Source organism: Chinchilla lanigera, unplaced genomic scaffold (genome assembly GCF_000276665.1).
Source record: "Chinchilla lanigera isolate Chin_1 unplaced genomic scaffold, ChiLan1.0 scaffold00005, whole genome shotgun sequence".
Taxonomy (NCBI): domain Eukaryota; kingdom Metazoa; phylum Chordata; class Mammalia; order Rodentia; family Chinchillidae; genus Chinchilla; species Chinchilla lanigera.
In genome coordinates this window covers 16,578,288-16,596,528 of record NW_004955406.1, presented here as the reverse complement: position 1 = coordinate 16,596,528, position 18,241 = coordinate 16,578,288, and the positions used below count along the sequence as shown (strand labels likewise).

Here is an 18,241-nt window from a genome sequence, read left to right as displayed (position 1 = left end):
TATGTGGCCTTCTCTAAATGTGTTAGGTGATCTGTGGGCTTGCAGCATGGCATGGTGGGAAACAAAGTCCTGGTGTCTGACAGACATGGGTTCGGATATTAACTCTGCCGCTGACAAGCTGTCCACAATTCCTCCCATTTTCCCCAACTCTTACTGTTCCTCATCAGCCTAATAGAGCTAGTAATACCTACTTTTTGAGATTCTTAGGAATATTTGATGGAATAACTCACATATGTGGTCTTTAAACATTTATCAGCCACCTACTCAGTACCTTGAAGGATAATGGCCACTGAGAAAAGGAAGATGAAAAAGTCCCTTTTCTCAAAGTATTGGTGCTTATAGTGCATGCAGAACAGGTGCTTTTGTAGGCATTAGATTTTTCCAGTAGAGAAAATTGTTATGTACCAGAAAGCTAGAGACTGGCAGGTGTCTTCATTCACAAGTGGCATATATGACATAATGGGTTGTATTGTCTCATTCGTGCTGCTATTGGAATCTGCCCATTTCATGTTCATTTTCTCAAACACAGACATGTTAATTCACTCGTGTTTCTCTTTGTTCCTTTCTACCCTGCTTCTAAGGGGAATGCCTCTGCTATGAAGGTTACATGAAGGATCCAGTCCACAAGCACCTTTGCATTCGGAATGAATGGGGGACAAACCAGGGGTAAGTGAGGGGATGGCAAGTTTGCTGCTTTCCATGTCACGGCTGCCTTACACGGACACGACATGGATCAACGCTGGGTAGAGGAATAGAGTTAATGGGTGGTTATATTCTGAACAGTGAATGGGTAAAAATGTCACTGTGCATTTCCATATTTATACCATCCCAGTGACGTACGTATCATCTTTCTCTCCACTTACCAGTCAAGAGATGATGCCTCTGACTCGCAGCCCTGCTGCCTCCAGCTGAGATCTGAAAATCAAGCTGTCCCTCTCTTTCTTTTCACACCGCTACCAGCCACGCAGATTCCACAGGCAGAATTTAGCTGATGATTTTATTGGAGACATACAAAGCCACACAGACTCCAGTGTAGCCCTCCCAGGGCTTGCCGAGCTTTGCGAGACTGACATGAGCAGAAGCTTGTTCTCACCAACACTATCAGCGAGGGTGAAGGGCAAAGACTCAAGGAGTACCCCACCTGGAGTGAGAGTATTTTTGCCTGATCCCCAATTACCATCTCTGTGAGCACTTTGCTTTCCCTCAAAGTGTACAGGACTGGACCAAATACTTACCTCTCCTATTCCTTTTTTATCTTTATTTGTGACATTTTTGATTGCTTTCACTGTGATAAAACATACATAAAATTTACCATGTTTAAGTTCACAATCCAGTGACATTAATTCCATCCACGTTGCTGAGCAGGCATCACTGCTACCAAGGCTTATGTTGCTTTTTAAGGACAACTTTGTGCCTTACTTTGGATGCCCAGGGTTTGCTCTCTGCGTGAGCTGGGTGGTAGAGGATAGTAGGAGGAGAAACAGATCAATAAATGCTAATTAGTAATGAAAGTCTGTGGAACAGAGAAAACTAGGAGCAAATCATGGCAAAAGGCATCTTGGGGTGATTACTTGGAGTGCAAATTAGATACATTCGCAATCTGAAAAAGGGGAAAGATAAAGCAGCATCATTGCAGACACTGCCATAGAGGACTCACATTCCTAAGGTCAATGATCAGCCCCTTCTGTATGATTCTGATGAGGCCAAACCTAGAATATGGAATGTAGTTCTGGACTCTCCAAGCAGTAAATATGGTGACAAATGGGCTAGAGTTTGGAGAGGAGCAATAAAAATGATTGAGGAGTCCCAGGGAGTGATTTATGATAAGGGGATAGAAGAACTCAAGTCTGCAGACTTAGCCAGCAGATGACTAGTCAAGGCATGATAGATACCCAGAGATGGTAGAAGAGGGTAAATGCTCTGAAACAGGTTGAAGTTGAGGAATAAGGACAAGAGAGAATGAAGTTAAGGAAGGGAAATCTGAGTCACAGGTCAGAAAGCTTGCGGAAGTCAAAATGCGTGAAATTTTTCTATTAGCAAAAATGAAGGATTGCTCAGCTTCAAGTGAATTTGAGATCATATCATAGAGGCAGTCCACAAAATTTAGAGGAAAGTGTACATAGAAAGGGTAAATACATCTAAGATGGCCTGTTATTATTTAAAGATTGGTGAGAGGGCAGAGCCCTTGGCTAATACATGTCAAGTGGGATATGAGCAAAGAGTCCTATTCACTATTTAAATTCTGCATATTTGCCTCACTATCCTAACCCCTGAAATATTTGCATTGTTGCTGTGGGTCCAGAATTTTTTCGCTTATATGAGGGCTGAGCACATGAGTTGACTGTGATTATTTATTGAGTGATGTACTCCAAAGAGTGATAGATAACCACCTCTCTATCTTTATCTCTTAGCCTGAAAACAACTACAAAATATCATTTCACTTTTGCCCTGAATGATCCCGCCTGGCTTTCTGCAGTGATTGGATTTGGAGGTTAATCGCTCAGGCTTCCACATCCCTAGCCTCGTAGACAGATAGTGCTAGGATGGGCCTCAGTTCACTTTGCAACTTTGCAGGCCTCCGTCATCCCCTCTGGCTGTGTGTGGAGAGTGTCCTGGGATGTAGACAAGGGTCTCCAGGAAAATGATGTCCCCCCCACCCCGACTAGTGTCACTTAGAACAAGATAGGCTAAAGCCCTGAGCTGCAGACTGACAAGAACATTAGCCCTAGGAAACAGACAAGGAGACCTAATCTGTTATTTCCATCTCTAATTTCCTTTATTCTATGATCATCACTGTCTATGAGGTCTTCTTTTGGACACTAATAAAATAATGGAACAACTGTTAATGGGGAAAGAAAACTCTGAAAAACAAAGCATGACTATCTTGAGGATAATAGGACCTAGACTGAGTTTATGTTTACAAAACAGCCCCAGACAAATGATCACATTTTTTCCTCGTAAAATGACAGGATAAGTGAAAGTAGAAGATGCCATGCATCTTGATTTAACTCAAGGACCTGATGCCATGTTTCTTTAAATGATTCTCACAAATTAATTGAAATTGGCTTGAATGTGAAGACTGTCACTAAAATTGAAACTGACTGACAGATTGCCAAATAATGAGACATATTGGGATGTTATGGAAAAATCAATGATAAGCCTTCTTTTCCTGAAAATTTTATTTAGTACTCCAGAAAGGGAAGGTTAGCAGCCCATGTGGGGATTGATGTGTGTGTGTGTGTGTGTGTGTGTGTGTGTGTGTGTGTGTTTTTCCACTTAGCATTCTGGTATTGCACACCTTAAGACAGCTGAATATTCTTTTGAGGTAGAGCAACCACATCCTAGGCTAGTAATAGTTAAAATAATTCTTTCATGAAGAATCAAGGTTCATGTACCAGGAGAAAAGTGGAAAAAAGTATTCTTGACTTTCAGACAAGGAAGAACATGGATCAAGGACACTGATACAAAAGGTTACAAACAGATGCTTCTATGAGGCAGGGCAATCACACCTGTAACTTTCTTCAGTTTCTGCCTAGGTGTCTAGTTTACTAGTCTCTTGTGTGTGTGTGGTAGGAATGTGAATCTGGTGTATATCTGTATGGTACATACATATTAGATATGTATGTGTAGCATTTGTATGATTGTGTTGTGTGTTAGTGTGTGTATATGTAAACCAGTTTGTTTATAAGAATCCTCTGGTCATTAAATTCCATCACTGATTCTCCCACTCCCTCATGGTTTCAACAAATGTTCATCATTACTATTCTGGTCCAGAGTATGCTAGGTTGCTATAGTTAACAAGAAGCATTCCCTGCTCTGGAAGAAATAGAGGTCTACGCAGGTAGATGGGAATATAAAAAATAATTACAGTGAACTCTAAGACCTATTAAAATAAAGGTGGGAACAAAGGTCTATGAGATTACAGTTTAAGGAATAATTTGTGTGAAGTCAAAGAATCTGGAATAGGGCCCCAAAGAAGTTGGGTTTTGAGCTGTTCTATTTGACAAATGACAAAAGTAGTTCTAAGCAAAAGGAACAACATGTACAAAGACATGGAGACATAAGAAGTATAGTTGTTCCAAGAATTACAAATAAGCAGCTCAGTGTGGTTTAAGAGTGCATTTACAGAGGCAAGAAGAAAAGACTAAAATAGATAAAGAACAGATCTTAAACAGGTCTGGTTTACTAAAGCTTTGGACATTAAAATGCCCATGTACAGAAACCTACAACAGTTAGCAGATGGGGGAAATTCCAAGATGTTTGAATATTTAAATGTGATAGTTCCTCATTATATATTACAATTTTGAGACCCTTCATATAAATTAAATAATCTTTAAAAAGACAAAATTCAACACAAAACCTATTGGAGCTGACCATATGTTTATTTGCCTGGATTCTCCAAATAAAACATATTCTTAAAACTATCCTGTATATAAAAGTTTTCAAAAGCAAACAGCAAACAGTGAGAGATTTGATGACCATATCTATGCAGTATGTGAATAAAGTGGATCAGCGTCATTTCCTCATGACGCCTTTTTGCCAAAAATGCCCAGGGAGAAGGCAGGCAGGTTGAGATATTCAGGTTGATCTGAGCAATGAAGCCAGTCGCTCCAGCTCATCCAGGTCACAGATCCAGGTGGAAGACTAAAGTCAGTGAATTCGTTGGACAAGAAAAAGACCTATTCACTGAAAGTAAAAATGGCTTCAAAAAGATTTAAACAAAATCATGGATGACAGATTTTCAATGGGTCATTAAAAGACCATGGGGTGTATGAGTTTACATCCTTGGTCTTTTTTTTTTTTTGTTTTGTTTTGTTTTGTTTTTGTTTTTTTGGTTTTTCTCCGGTACCAGGAACTGAACTCACGACCTTGCGCTTGCCAGGCAGACATCCTTGGTCTTTGATGCTGGCAACCAAATCAATCATTTTCGGCCACAACATCCCCTGGGGCCCACCCACCAGGCAGAGGACCCGGAGTGGAAGGGTCTTAACCCAGCACAGTGGTTTACCATGTATTCTGTCTTCCCTGCACGCACTCCCTGAATAACGCCATGGCCTCCCATCCCTGCAGCTGCACAGACACAGCCAGGAACTATTAGAGCTTGTGTTTGGTATTTGTGTGCTAGGACAGAGAAGATAAATTTTCTGAAAATTTTCACAGATGAGAAATAAGAACAATAAATGAGGGTGGAAGAAGTAAGAGAGATTGATTTACATGAAAATTTTACAGGAGGAATAAAACAAATTTATTTAGGTTCTTTCTAGTTATTAAGATAGGCTATAATAATTTTTTTTGGTTAAATTAAAAGTGTACCCAAGGGCCTCTACATACATTTTTCAGAATACCACAATTAGATTAAATTCATGCATTGGAAGATTCTCAGTAAATAACAGACTGATTTCTTATGGTGACATCTCAGCTACAGAGGGCAGTTCCAAGGAGATTTTCCACTGGAGAAATATAAACTATCTCCAGGTTTCAATGCTGAAGGCTGGAGATGGTGATAATTCATGAGATGGAGAAAGACCTGCTGTGGAAAATGAACAGGTGCTCCTCCGAGGATTTAAGAGCTGTTGTCAGGAATGGCCCCGCTCTTCAGAACACCTCCGCTTTCCCTTGCTTGCTTGGGAAGCGACACATTTACATCTCGGGATGGGCACGCATGCCCATGCACCTGTGTGCGCACACACACCCCCCTCCCTCCTGCAGAGCGCGCCTCACCTTAATGTGTCCTGTCCATTAACCCCTATTGCTTCCCATTCGTCTTCTGTCTCTACAACTTCTGCCTTCCTACCCACCCAGATGGGCTATTTATGGATTCTACATCCTTATAAGGGGTCCCAAGTACAGAATTCTGCTTTCTCTAAAGATAATAGTGAGGACTCCGTTCACCACAGTTGTCCTGAACCCTCTTTTTAAAGCATGTCCTTGACAAGAAGTCATGTTATTTGGCCCTGCCTGAATTGGGTCATCTGTAACATTGCCTGGGAACCACTCACAGAGCAATAGCAGGGCCTAGAGGAGAGGATCCCTTGGCCTCAGAGTTCTAGGAATTTAAAAATCCCAAACTCGCCTTCCCTTCTTCTGGCCACCTAAAACTGAGCAAGAACCTTCTCTCAGCTGCTCGAGATCCAAAATCATATTTCACACACTGCCCCATTTTAGGATAATTAGTGACAAGCCCGGGCATACCTCTGATTCTGAGTGAGTTTGGCCTTCTTTGACCAGCCCCAAATCTCTTCAGAAGTGATTCACATGGAGTCAGACAGTCCTGTGTGACATATGACATTTCTGACTTTTTTGGTCTATTTCTAGCTCATCATGTGGCTTTTGCCTCCCCACCCTTGAGCTTGTTTCTGTAACCCTGCCGCCTGTTCACCTTCCTCCAACCTCTCAGACAAGATGTGCCCGCCAGCATGTGGCTGCCCCTTTATCTCTAGACGCTCTCCTCCCTGCCCTCCAGCCTGGACTCCATTGTCTGTGCCCAGCTCCTGGCACTGCCTTGCGTCGGAAAATGGGATTATCTTCCCATTAGCACTCTCCTCATTCTCTCTGTCTCTCTGTCATTATTGTCACTTATTCCTAACAAGGGCTTCCAGTGTATTTATTTGGCCATTTGGCCATTTATTTCTCTCCTTTTTTCCTCCTCCCTCCTGTTTCTATCTTGTTTTGTTTTGCTTTCTGTCTCCATCTCCTTCCTTTCTCCCAGGAGTCAATGAAAACCTTGTGTCTTCTCTCCCACTCATCTCAGTGCTGAAACAACTAAACAAGGCTCTTGGAATTAAGCCTAAAACTTGCAGTTCTTCCTCACTGCAGTGGCCCTGCTGTAATCTGATTCCAGGGGAGAGACCACCCTTGGGAAAGAAAAGAGACTCCCCCTTGAGTGATCAGGCAGGAGCTGATGCGTAACTGCAGACCTCCACCTACCAGCATCTCCCCTGACAAGCTAAGCGAGCCTCACCTCCCACTTCCAGTTGGTTGAGAAACCCTGCTTCTTCTTCTCAGGGATTTTCTCAAGTGAAAACATACTTTATTTGACCCATTTTCGCAAGAACTGTGTGGTCAGTCAGCTGGATACAGGGAGGCACTTTATCCTTTGCAGACAGACAAACCTAGCCTGTGCTTGCCAAGACCAGCAAGCTCTGAGACAAAGGCCATGTTTGACCAGATGGGCACTTTTTTCTGATTTATGCAAAAGCTCCTGATGAGGTGGTAGTGACCCTGTGATCAGTTTGGGTGATGCCTTTTGCCCACTTATAAAAGCAACTGTGACTTCATTGGGCATTCAGAGTGACCCACCTGGAGCAGCTAGCTGCTCAAGTGTCATTTGGGAAGCTTTTTAAAAATACTGATTTTAATTTCATAGGTCTGGGAGAAGACCATTTGACATGCTCTATCACATGATTCTAAATGTAGTCTTCAGAATACTTCTTAAGCAAGACCTGAAGCCTCCTGATCGCTTGGTGGGGAGGAGTATCCTCTTATTGGTACACGATCCCCTTCCAAGGAAAACAGTACACTAGTGGCTGAGTCCATCTCAAAAGATCCTTGCATTTTACTGATTGGGAAATGGAAGGTCAGAAACTTGCAATAACTTGCCCAAGGTCACACCATTGGTGGTCAAGCTTGATAGTAGCAGACAGATGCTCAAAATAAATAAGTTGGATAAATAAAAGATTTAAGAGAAGGCTGTGCAAAGAATGCACACTATTCTAGGAGTCATGTGATCAACTGTGGATGGGAGGGAGATATTCTGTGGCCCACCTGCTTCCTCTCCCCAAGCAGATTCCTCTTCATCACGTGTGCCCCTTGCCCCTCATTTCAGTTTCAAGCACCCACCTCCAGTGCTGCCCACCTACCACAAGAGCGGTGACACTCTACCACACTTCTGTCTCTGACATATCCAGTCACAGCACCAAGGACTTATTTTAAACAGTGCTGGAGGCGGGAACACTCATATTTCCTCCAACATGACCACTAGGGCGAAAAAAATCAACCTCAATTTACCCTCCCATCTGCTCAAGAATGGAAGATAAATTGTTTCAATTTTATAGAAATGAATGTTTTATGTCTTGCCTATGCTTTCCAGAGAGTGTCCTGAATTTCTATATTCTACTGAATGCATGAATGTTTCCCGTGAGGAATGCTCCCTGGACCTTCTCTTTCCTGGAGTTTCACTCTCAGAATAGTAGGGTGGAGACTGCTGTTATTTCTCTTGGCTTTGAAAATTTTTTCTATTTATCTTTTTTAAAAAGATCAATAGAAAGAGAAATCCACTCATTATCCCATGCTTAGAGAAAACTCCCATTACCATTTTGGCGTATTTCTTTCCAATTTCTTTTTCTATGCATGAGAAGTTTCCCCTCAATTCTGTGTATTTTTTGTTCTCTCTTATAACTTGACACTAAGCATGTGTTACTTTTATATTCACAAAATGGGAGCTATAAAGCAGAAGGCTGTAAGAGAATCTTTATGGTACATTATTTTTTCCCCCATGGGGAAAACCTTTTCCATGGGGAAGTTACTCCTAATGTCTACCTTAAAACCCCCAACTTTAAGCTGCTCCTAGTGGGAAGAAAGAAGCTGTTTAAAGCCTAGCATTTAGGCCTAACTCCCTTACTACACACCTGTCTGTAAGTTGGTGTGTGTAATAGAAGGCTGGTCACCAACCTGTGACCTCCACATTCAATACAGTAGTTAATGCAACACAACCTCAATGTCACCGAGGCCTGAGTAATCCATCATATAATGCTAATTAATTGAAATCATTTATTAAGCATGTAATACTGGACACTGAGCTAGGTGATTTTTTAAAAATATTACTAGTAATCTTGATGTAAAAAAAAAATCCTAAGACCTAAGTGCTTTTAAAGAGTAATGAGTATAGGTATGCCACTTATAATTCCTGTGAAAAGAATTTCAGTAAAAGCAATCTTGTTATATTTTTTCTAGACAAGTACTTTGGATTCTTGTTCAGACACTCACATTGTAATTACTTTCCCTAACTTTTAAAGTTTATACAGTTTCAAAAATTAGAAAGCAAACATTTTGTCACAGCACATCTTGTTTTCTCTTTCCTTTGTACAAAAGGAACACATAGATTGTTAGAAAATCTAGAAAAGAAATAAAGCAAACACCCCCCAAAACCAAAAAACAACCCAAGCCACCAGAAATTCCAGTCCCTAGAATGAACTCACATAGTGACTTTATGTTTTATTTTTTTTTAGTGGAATGTTGTTTTAACAAAAATAGATTCACATTATTCACATTGTTTTACGTCTTACTTTGACATATATATGTATGTGTATGCATGTAGATACTTATTCATATATATGCAGATATTTGCATACACTGTACTTATGTCTGTACATATATATATATGTGCACATGCATATGTGTATACATTGCATATAGTGATAAAGTGTATCCTTAAGGCTCCGTGGCATGTAGGCCAGCGTCACAGTGCTGGCCAGCACTCTCTGATGCCACATGTAGGCTCGTTTCATGAATCATAATGGAACTCAGTGTTGGCTTCACTTTTTCTTTCCCATGTGGTCTCTTTCCCACCTAGATTATTGACCTTTCCATGGGGCTCTCTGCACTGAGATGAGCATTGTTGGCTAGAGGAGATAAAGCCAACAGCAGTCTTGCCAGTCAGGGTTAAGACCCCTAGATGTCAGAGGTTCTCTCCACTGTTGTTGTTCAGAACTGTGAAAAGAGGCCACAGGAACAACTACACAGCCCCGAGGGCACACTAGTTCACTTAGCACTGGAGGTGGAGCTGCCCCATGGGGCTGTCCACACTCATCCTGCTGTGCAGCAGGGCGTGTCTTTCTTACAGTCAAGTGAGAGGGTGACTTTACATGGAGTGAGTGTTCACCATTGTGGGATGGTCACACATGGGAACTGGAAACAGCCTGCCGGGAGTTGAATGAACTGTTACAGGGAGCCACAGTACTCCATGTGCCTGGTATAGTGGCACTGTGCCCCGCAGGTACAGCAGTACCACAGTGAGAGGAACACCGGTAGTACCAAAGCCGACGTTTAGCTACTCCGCACCATGTGCCAAGCTCTCTTCTAAGTGCTTTTCCTGTACCAATAAATTTAATTCTCACTTCAACCCTATAAAGTGGGAACCATTATTGTCCTCATTTTATGGGTAGACCTACTGAATACTGCAGCGACATTTAGAGACACAAGAAAAGAACCATAGTCATCCCCAAGAAAGATTTTTTTCCCCAGTCCCCGCAAAGGACTTGTTCTTCAGAGTCTCAAAATGAAAGCAAGGAAGGAAAGGGCTGAGATTCAATTTTAAGGGTCCAAGGGCAGAGGCTCCATTCGTTGAAGTCTGGTTTAAAACAAAAGGTATGTGATCCGTGTTGAGAATCTCAGAATGATGTAGAGACCTAGGAAGAGTGACAAGTCATGAGAGGAACCTTGCTGGAGGCCCACACATAATAAATGCCATTGGCCACTGCCCAATTCAGGTAAAAAATAGAGTCGCAGCAGTTGAACATGTACTCAGGGGCCTCAGGTTTGTAACTGTCTATGGGGACAAGCATCTGTTCCTAGGTAGCTCTGTGCCATGGCTAGTACAAAATCATGGCCAAGTGGGGATGGTGCATGGCAGCCAAGACCTGCGTAGCCTGTACTGTGGACTCACACAGGGATCCCATTTGCCTACTTACAGCATAGACGTAGGAAGATGAAACATAGAATCTTTGCTATTGGCAAATAATTCAGAGCCCTTGCCCAATGGGTCAGGAGTGACATCTTCACATTTGAAGCACTGGCCACTTATTTCTTTCAGGTTGTTGGCTTAGGGAGAAGATAGGTTGGAGCATGCCCAAAGATTTTTCTTTCAGACAGTGACTTGGATATTGTTAACTAACTTCACTTAGCTTTGGTCCAATTATTTCATCCTAGCTGGGAAACTGAGTATTCCTCACTTCCAAGGGGGTGAATGTTCCGTTGCTCACATTTTGTGTGGGTGTACATGGTGCTGGGATCAAACCCAGGGTCTTGTGTGCCAGGCAAGCACGCGATCCCTGAGCAGTGGCCCCTGCCCTCATCTGCTCCCATTGTATCTATATGGGAAGAAGCAGAGCATAAGGAGAAGAGCACAGAGCTGGAGTGAGACAGATCTGGGCTCAGATTTCATTTTTTCTTAAAACCCCTGCACTTTTTTACCAACTGTAAACTGTAAGCCTCAATTTAATAAATAACATTACCTACTTCACAGAGTTGTTATAAAGGTTATTAAAAACCTAAACAAGATGTACAGCACTCCATAATATTATATAAACTACTCAATGTGTGGTGACAGTAAATATCCTCTCTGATGCCACTTTGTATCATTGGATATATATAATATAAATATCACTGCCTGGAGCATAGTAGGTGGTCAATAAATGTCAAATAAAGGAAGAAATGCTTCCATCCTTCAGTGGTTCTTCAAGAGCAGTGCCTAGTGACTACCTTCCAAACATTACGGAGTTTGGGGTGCTTTGGGCAGGACTTATATAGGCCTCTTTCTAAACCTAAATAGAGATCTTATATAAAGCCCTATTAAATTTTAGCTTCCCTCACTGAAGTAGTGAGTCAGCTCCCTAATTTTAGGATGTGAGAGTAGGCTTATCAGCTGGATCACTGACAATTCTAGACACTCAGCGTTGGAAGCCCACCTCAAGGTCATATTATCCAACCTGCCACCCGATGTAGAAATCCCTCCCACAGTCCTGTTAGCAGATGGCCTCCTCGCCACTGTTTGAACACTCAGTAATGGGGGCTACATTATTTGCAGGAGCAGCTTATTCTAACGTTGAGATGCAGAGTCTTTGATAGATCTTAAGCCTGAATCAAAACCTGTTTTCCTACGACTTCCACCTGTTTCATGAGCTCTGTCCTTTGGAAAAATAAAGAATGTGTGTGTTTCCTCCCTCTATGCGCAGTACTGCTAGTTAACATGGTACCTTTATGGGGATTAGAAAAATATGCTGATCTTCTGTACAGCAGGGATGGATGCCTGTGAACAAATACCACCTGGCTGGCCACATGTTAATGTTTCAGGTGATTGTGTCTAGGACAATCTCTTTACTGAGCCTTCGCTTCTTAATGTCCCTAATTCATTCAAGTTTTCTTTAGATTGGAAGTTTCCTGAATCTCTTAAAGATCCTACTAGCTGCCTCCTGCATCTCTCTAATTTGATATTATCTTTTTAGACTATGCTATCTAGCATTGACTAAATAGCTCAATAGAATTAATCATGCCTATTTTTGCCCTGTGTTTTCTATTAATGAATTCTAAGCTGCACAGGATTGTCTTATAAGAGAAAAAGTTGTATCATTCTGTCCTCTCATCTGAGTTTGTATTCAACTAAAACTATTTTTTAGGGACTGCTCTCAGAAAGAGCACCTATATTCAGACTACAGTCAATGGTCTTAACCTAAATGAGGACTTTTTATAAAGTCCTGTGAAATTTTAGCTTGCAGCTTACTGAAATCCTTTGAATCTTGACTCTGTTATCCTACAGTGATCCCTTCTATTATTTGTTATTTGCAAATTTATGGCTGTTCTCTCCCACCCATGATTTCACTTCCCAAGGCTCAGTTGCCTGCAGTCAACCGTGCCTGAAAATATTAAATGAAAAACTCTAGAAATAATCCCTAAATTTTAAATTGCCTACTGTTTGGGTAGCATGATAAAATCTCATGCCTTCACTCTCTGGTTCCTCCAGCTTGTGAGTCATTCTTTGTCTAGAGTATCCATGCTATGTACTTGAGCTACTTACTTAGTTACTTAGTAGTCATTTTAGTTATCAGACCCCTTGGCACTTTACCACAGTGCTTATGTTCAAATAACCTTTATTTCTCTTGTTTGCCCCACAGTGCAAGAGCAGTAATGTCGGCAATTTGGAGAAGTCAAAGAGAAATTATAAAGTGCATTCTTTGAATGAAAAGGTGAAAGCTGTCCACTTTATCATGAGTATGTCTGTATAGAAAAAATCCTTCCTACATTTAGACCTCAATATTATCCACAACTTTAGGCATCCACTGGGGGTCTTAGAACATTTTCCCCATGGAGAAAGGGAGAATTAATATATTCAGGTGATCTTCCCCAAGTCATTGATGAAATCGTTAAAAAGACAGCAAGTCCCGGCCTTGCTTGTGGTAGAGACCTACTGCAGGTCAACCTTGACCCCTTCCTTAACACATGTTGGCTACAATTAGTCAGTCACATGGAAACTCATCAAATATACAATCATTCAGCATATTTCCATCTAGTACCCATAAAAGACTTTGCCCACTGGCTGACTCAGATTAGGCACTCAATACGTTTTCCAATCCAGTGGATTGTATCCTTTTTGAAAATCAATGAAGATGGCTTTTGTGTCACCCTTTAAGATGACCATCAAGAGATGGCAGCAGAAATAATCATAAGCTTTGTCAGGACTTAGTCTTATTAGTAAATAATTCTAATTCTTAGATATCTTTGCACCCTTTAAAACTTTTTAATATGATCCCTTGTCTTTCTTTGGGGAATGCAAAGCTATTGAGATTTTTGCCTCCACACTCACCATATGATTTTTAAGGATTCTCTTTCATGCCGTGCAGTGTTTTCTCACTTGTCTCATGAAGAGTTCCACCAGGGGGATCCTCATTGAGCTCTTACTCAATAAGTGAAGATAAAGTCAATAAAAGTAGCTAATATTTGCTGGCATTTTCCTCTGTGCCTGGCACTTTCCTAACAGCTCTATAGACTTTAATCAACTTTGTGGCTATCATCTCTTTTTCATTCAGGAAACTTAGGCTCAAAGAAGTGAGGTACCTTGCCCAAAGATTACACCTGGAATAATGAGGATAATTGGGATTTACACCAGTGCAGTCTGACCCAAGTCCATGCACTAAATTCTCAGAATGCTCTCTGATGAGGAAAGCAGAATGCTCTGTGGCTAACCAGATTTGTGCGTGGTATGAGTCCCTCATTTTATTCCAGGACCTCCCCTGCTTCTCTGTCCATTGAAGTCAGGTTAGTGTGAGTCAGACAGCTGAGCTGTCTGGTGCACGGAGGTCAGGTGGTAAAGGTTCCCCTCCAAGACCGTATTCCAACCAGACTTCTGGGTTCTCCAGCTTTGGGAGACTGAGTTGATGCAATCCTGTTCTCTGCACTATCAGCCACTACGTGAGCTTTTCTTCCTGAGGTGTGGGAGCATTTGTGTTTTGAAAGGACCTATAGAGACGGGGAGTTCAACTCAAGGGATAGAGGGCTTCAGGCATCAATGAAGTACATCTGGGGGAGTATTTGGTATGCTCTGGGGCTTATGCAGGTGAGATGGGAACTCAGATATAGGGATGCAGGTCTGTAAACCTAGCCCCTGTGGGGAGACCTCGCATTAGGATTCAAGATTTAGCCCAGCTTGGGTAACTTAGAGACTGTCTCAAATTTTTTAAAAAATAAGTGATACCAACACTGTATGGGCCATCCTTGTGAGTGATGAACTGTTCTAGCTGCTTAATGTCTGCTACCCTGTTTAAATTATAATAGGCAACATCGAGCATGTGCTTTCAACGTGATAGGCATTATTTTAAATGCTTTGTGGGTATCTATGAGATCACTTGCTCCTCTGATTAACAGTTGAGGAAGCTGTGGCACACAGAGGCCCAAAACCTTGTCCAAGAGCACACAGTGGGGATGGAAGGACATAGGGTGGCTTGTGTGAGGTTTGAGCATGAACAAGAATACCATAGGAGTTCTCAGGCTATGTCCCCTTGGCACCCCAGGTCCCCAGAAGAACAGAAAAACTTTTCATTTCCAGCCCTATTGAATAACTTGCTCTTGGCCTGTCTACTTTTTCCAAGGTTATTTCTTTCCCCTTAATTTCCTTTCTCCAGTGTCAAACTGGTTAACCCCAGCTATTCCCCAAGGCCAGCCCAAAGTGCTGCTTCACCTTAACATCTTCTCTGACTCCCCTCTGTGAGGTCTTCTTGTTCCTTTTGGCAGTCTCAGGCCTGTGACTGTCTTGTGATCATTGCCACACTGAGCCCTGTGCTGTTTCTATCCTTTACCTTGACCCCCTTGTAGACCATATGACTATTGGAGCAAAGGCTTATTTTTGAGTCTCATCCTCAAGCACACATAATGAGGGTTTGTTACAAATTGAATAATTGCTACTGGTGGGATTTCAGGCATTATGATATATAAGTGTACAGGGAAGGTATTTATGTTGGAGGCATGATGGAGGGAATGCTTTCATTATGCTTACAACATATCATTTCTACTGGGAATCTCCTCAGGACCAAGTACCGTTTTAAAATATCACAACAGTCCTAAATGGTCTAGTCCACTTTGGAGACAAGACATTTCAACCTGTAAGCATCTGAGCAAGCAGGATGTAAGGGTTCAAACCCTACAAGCCAATATTCTGGACCCCAATCATGGCTGTACTACTTATTAACTATGTACTTCCCTTGGGCAGGTTACCGAAGCAGTTTGAGGCATCACTTCCTCCCCTGAGAAAAAGGGGCCGTAATACTAACTACCAGGAGTTGTAGTCATGAGTGCAACTATCACTCAGTATGCACAGATAATTGGTTTCAGTGACTACACCCACCCTTAGCAAAACTCAGGGGTGCTCAAGTTCTACTATAAAGTGGCATAGCATTTGCATATAACCTATGCACATGCTCCTGTATACTTTAAATTATTTCTAGATTACTTACAATACATAATACAGTGCAAGTCCTATGTAAATAGTAGTTATACTATATTGTTTAGGGAATAATAACAAGGAAAGAGTCTGTGCATGTTCAGTAGAGATGAAAATTTTGTTTCAGGATACAGAACCCACAGATTAAAAGGTTGAGTGTAAATAATGAAATCATGGAAAGCAAGCGTGTCTGGGTCATGGAGAGTGCTTGGTAATACCAGGGACCATGGAATGGAATGGTTTGTCCCGTACAAGTCAGTAAATCTAGTATGAAGGATCAGAACACCCATCAGGGAGAAGGTTTTCAGGAGGAACCGCCCTGCTTCCATTATTTAAAACTTCCAAGTTTGACCGCTGGCCAGCAGTTACTGTCCAGGCAGAGTTTCTATTTGGTTTGTTTTTAACTTTTCTCCTTTTCTCTGCCTACATCAAAGACATGCTTGCTCTTCAAAAAGCCTTGTCTCTCCCTTCCCCAAATTGTTCTTTCTACTGGGCAAGGGAGGGTATTGTTGGGCACAGGCGCCTGAACTGGAGCCTCTTGCCTAATTATACTGCAGTCAGATTGTCCAAAGCAACCCCCAGCGAGGCAGAATGCCCTCTTTGAAGTCATTAGTCTTCACAGTGGGAAGTGCACATCATCAAAGACTCTGTTTCCCAGCAACCCCTGCTGTGCCCTTGTGCACCGGAGGATTTCAGAGGGAGGGAGAGACAAGCCTACATGTGCATTAAGTCTGCTGTTCTCTCCTCTGGCCCTGAACCTTAATTCCTTTGAACTGAGGCCCGGGGAGAAGCCTAGTGATGCTATTCCAAACCCTCTCCTCATTCTTTCAGTCTTCAACCAACTTAGCAATTCAACTAGCTAAAGCCGGAGTTGCAGAATGTAGGGCCTAGTTGCAGTTCTAGTTGGGACTCTAAGGCATTATGGGTATGGAGTTGGCAAGAGAAAGAAACTGACTCTGAGGATCTAGATGCTGAAAATGTACTTGATAATTACTATGAAGTGGAGCTGGGAGTATCATTATATCTAACTTTCTGTTTCTTGACTCCTTGGAAGCTATTGTGAATGCATTAATGTTTAACAAATCCATTGACTTTAGACCCACTGATTTTGGCATTGAAATCCAAGGACGCTGACCAAATGAATCTAACCTACTCTGTCTTTGGAGAACCAGTTGCTGAAAATGGAATTATTGAGCAGAGGGGGCTGGTATGGAATGCAAATGTCTAGGAAGTCTTGCTGAGACCCAGCATGAACCATTCACTCTTCCTCACTGCAACATTCATCAGTTGGGCCCTACACATACACGCAGACTCATCTGCACCTGCTAGGAAAGCTTTCAGGCTAATACTGTATCTCCCACCGTACCACCAACATAGGTGTCTCGCCTGGCCCTCTGCTCCATTAATTATCCCCAAATTTTGCTCTGCAGCCACCAAAAAAAAAAATTCAGTCTAAAAGATCTGCCTATTCTACATGCTGCCAAAAATTCACCAGTGATCTCTATGGCCCTACAGAAAATAAATTTGAAGCTGCCTAAATGGCCTGCGAGCTCTTCCTGACCTGGCTCCTGCCAGCCTCTTCAGTCTCTCATCACCAGTCACTCTCTGCCTGGAGTTTTTTGTTCCAGTGGTGCTGAATCTGTTGGAGAGCTGTACACCCACCCTGTTATGTCTTTGGGTATTTGCTTGTGGGTTTGTAGTGTTGGGAATGGCTTTTCCTACTTTCTCTCTCTAATCCCAAACTCTCTGGCTTTCCACTACTTACTGAGTCTGCATCCAGGTACCCATTTCCAAAGTAGTATTCAAATGCTATCTGATCTTTATAAAACAGCCCTTTTCTGTTATCCTGTGGCACCCACACATCTTCCTGTTATTGTTTTAAACCGTAATTATAATGCTTTGATAATAACACTAATCTGTTCATCTATCCTGTCCTTACCCCTACTATACGAAGCTTTAAGTTCAGCATTGTCCTTTTTGTTTCTGTAACTCTGTGAAATCTCTTTTCACATTCACTAAGAACTAAATAAAAGTATTCACTGAAAGAATAAATGAATTGTTGCCTATGGGGTTATGTACCCAAAGTCTATCAAAGGTCTGTGCGATTTTCTCAGTGTATTTTCTAGTAGTTAAAATTTCTCCATTCACAAAAAGAAATCAGTGTTTTTATATTTAATATTTGTTATGGTATTCTTTACTGAGTTAACTCATCTATCTTTCATGTGCCACCAAAATAGGGTACATCTATCATTATTCATTTAAAAACATTTACTGAAATCTCAAGGATTGTGTTAAGTACCTGAAAAAAATAAATAATAGTGGTCAACAACTACTTAGTGCTTGTTATATGCTAGACACTGTCCAAAGGACTTAATATTAATTCATTTAATCTTTATATCAACTTTATACATAGGAACTACTATTGTCCATCTCCATTTTACAGTAGAGTAAATTGAAGTAGGAAGTTGCTAGGGTAATATATCAATAAATCCATCATAGGTGGTAAGATTTACATGTTAAATGCAATTACCACAC

General features: G+C 41.6%; 1 protein-coding gene across 4 annotated transcripts in view; it reads left to right on the top strand.

The window, feature by feature from the left end:
- The window catches only part of Astn1 (astrotactin 1), a 296,448-nt gene that overhangs the window by 145,657 nt on the left and 132,550 nt on the right, over window positions 1-18,241 (top strand). For all 4 annotated transcript variants that reach the window (XM_013520987.1, XM_005374905.2, XM_005374906.2 and 1 more), the window contains exon 8: window positions 582-666. In XM_013520987.1, coding sequence (XP_013376441.1) covers window positions 582-666 — 85 coding nt within the window. The remainder of the gene's footprint in view (window positions 1-581; window positions 667-18,241) is intronic.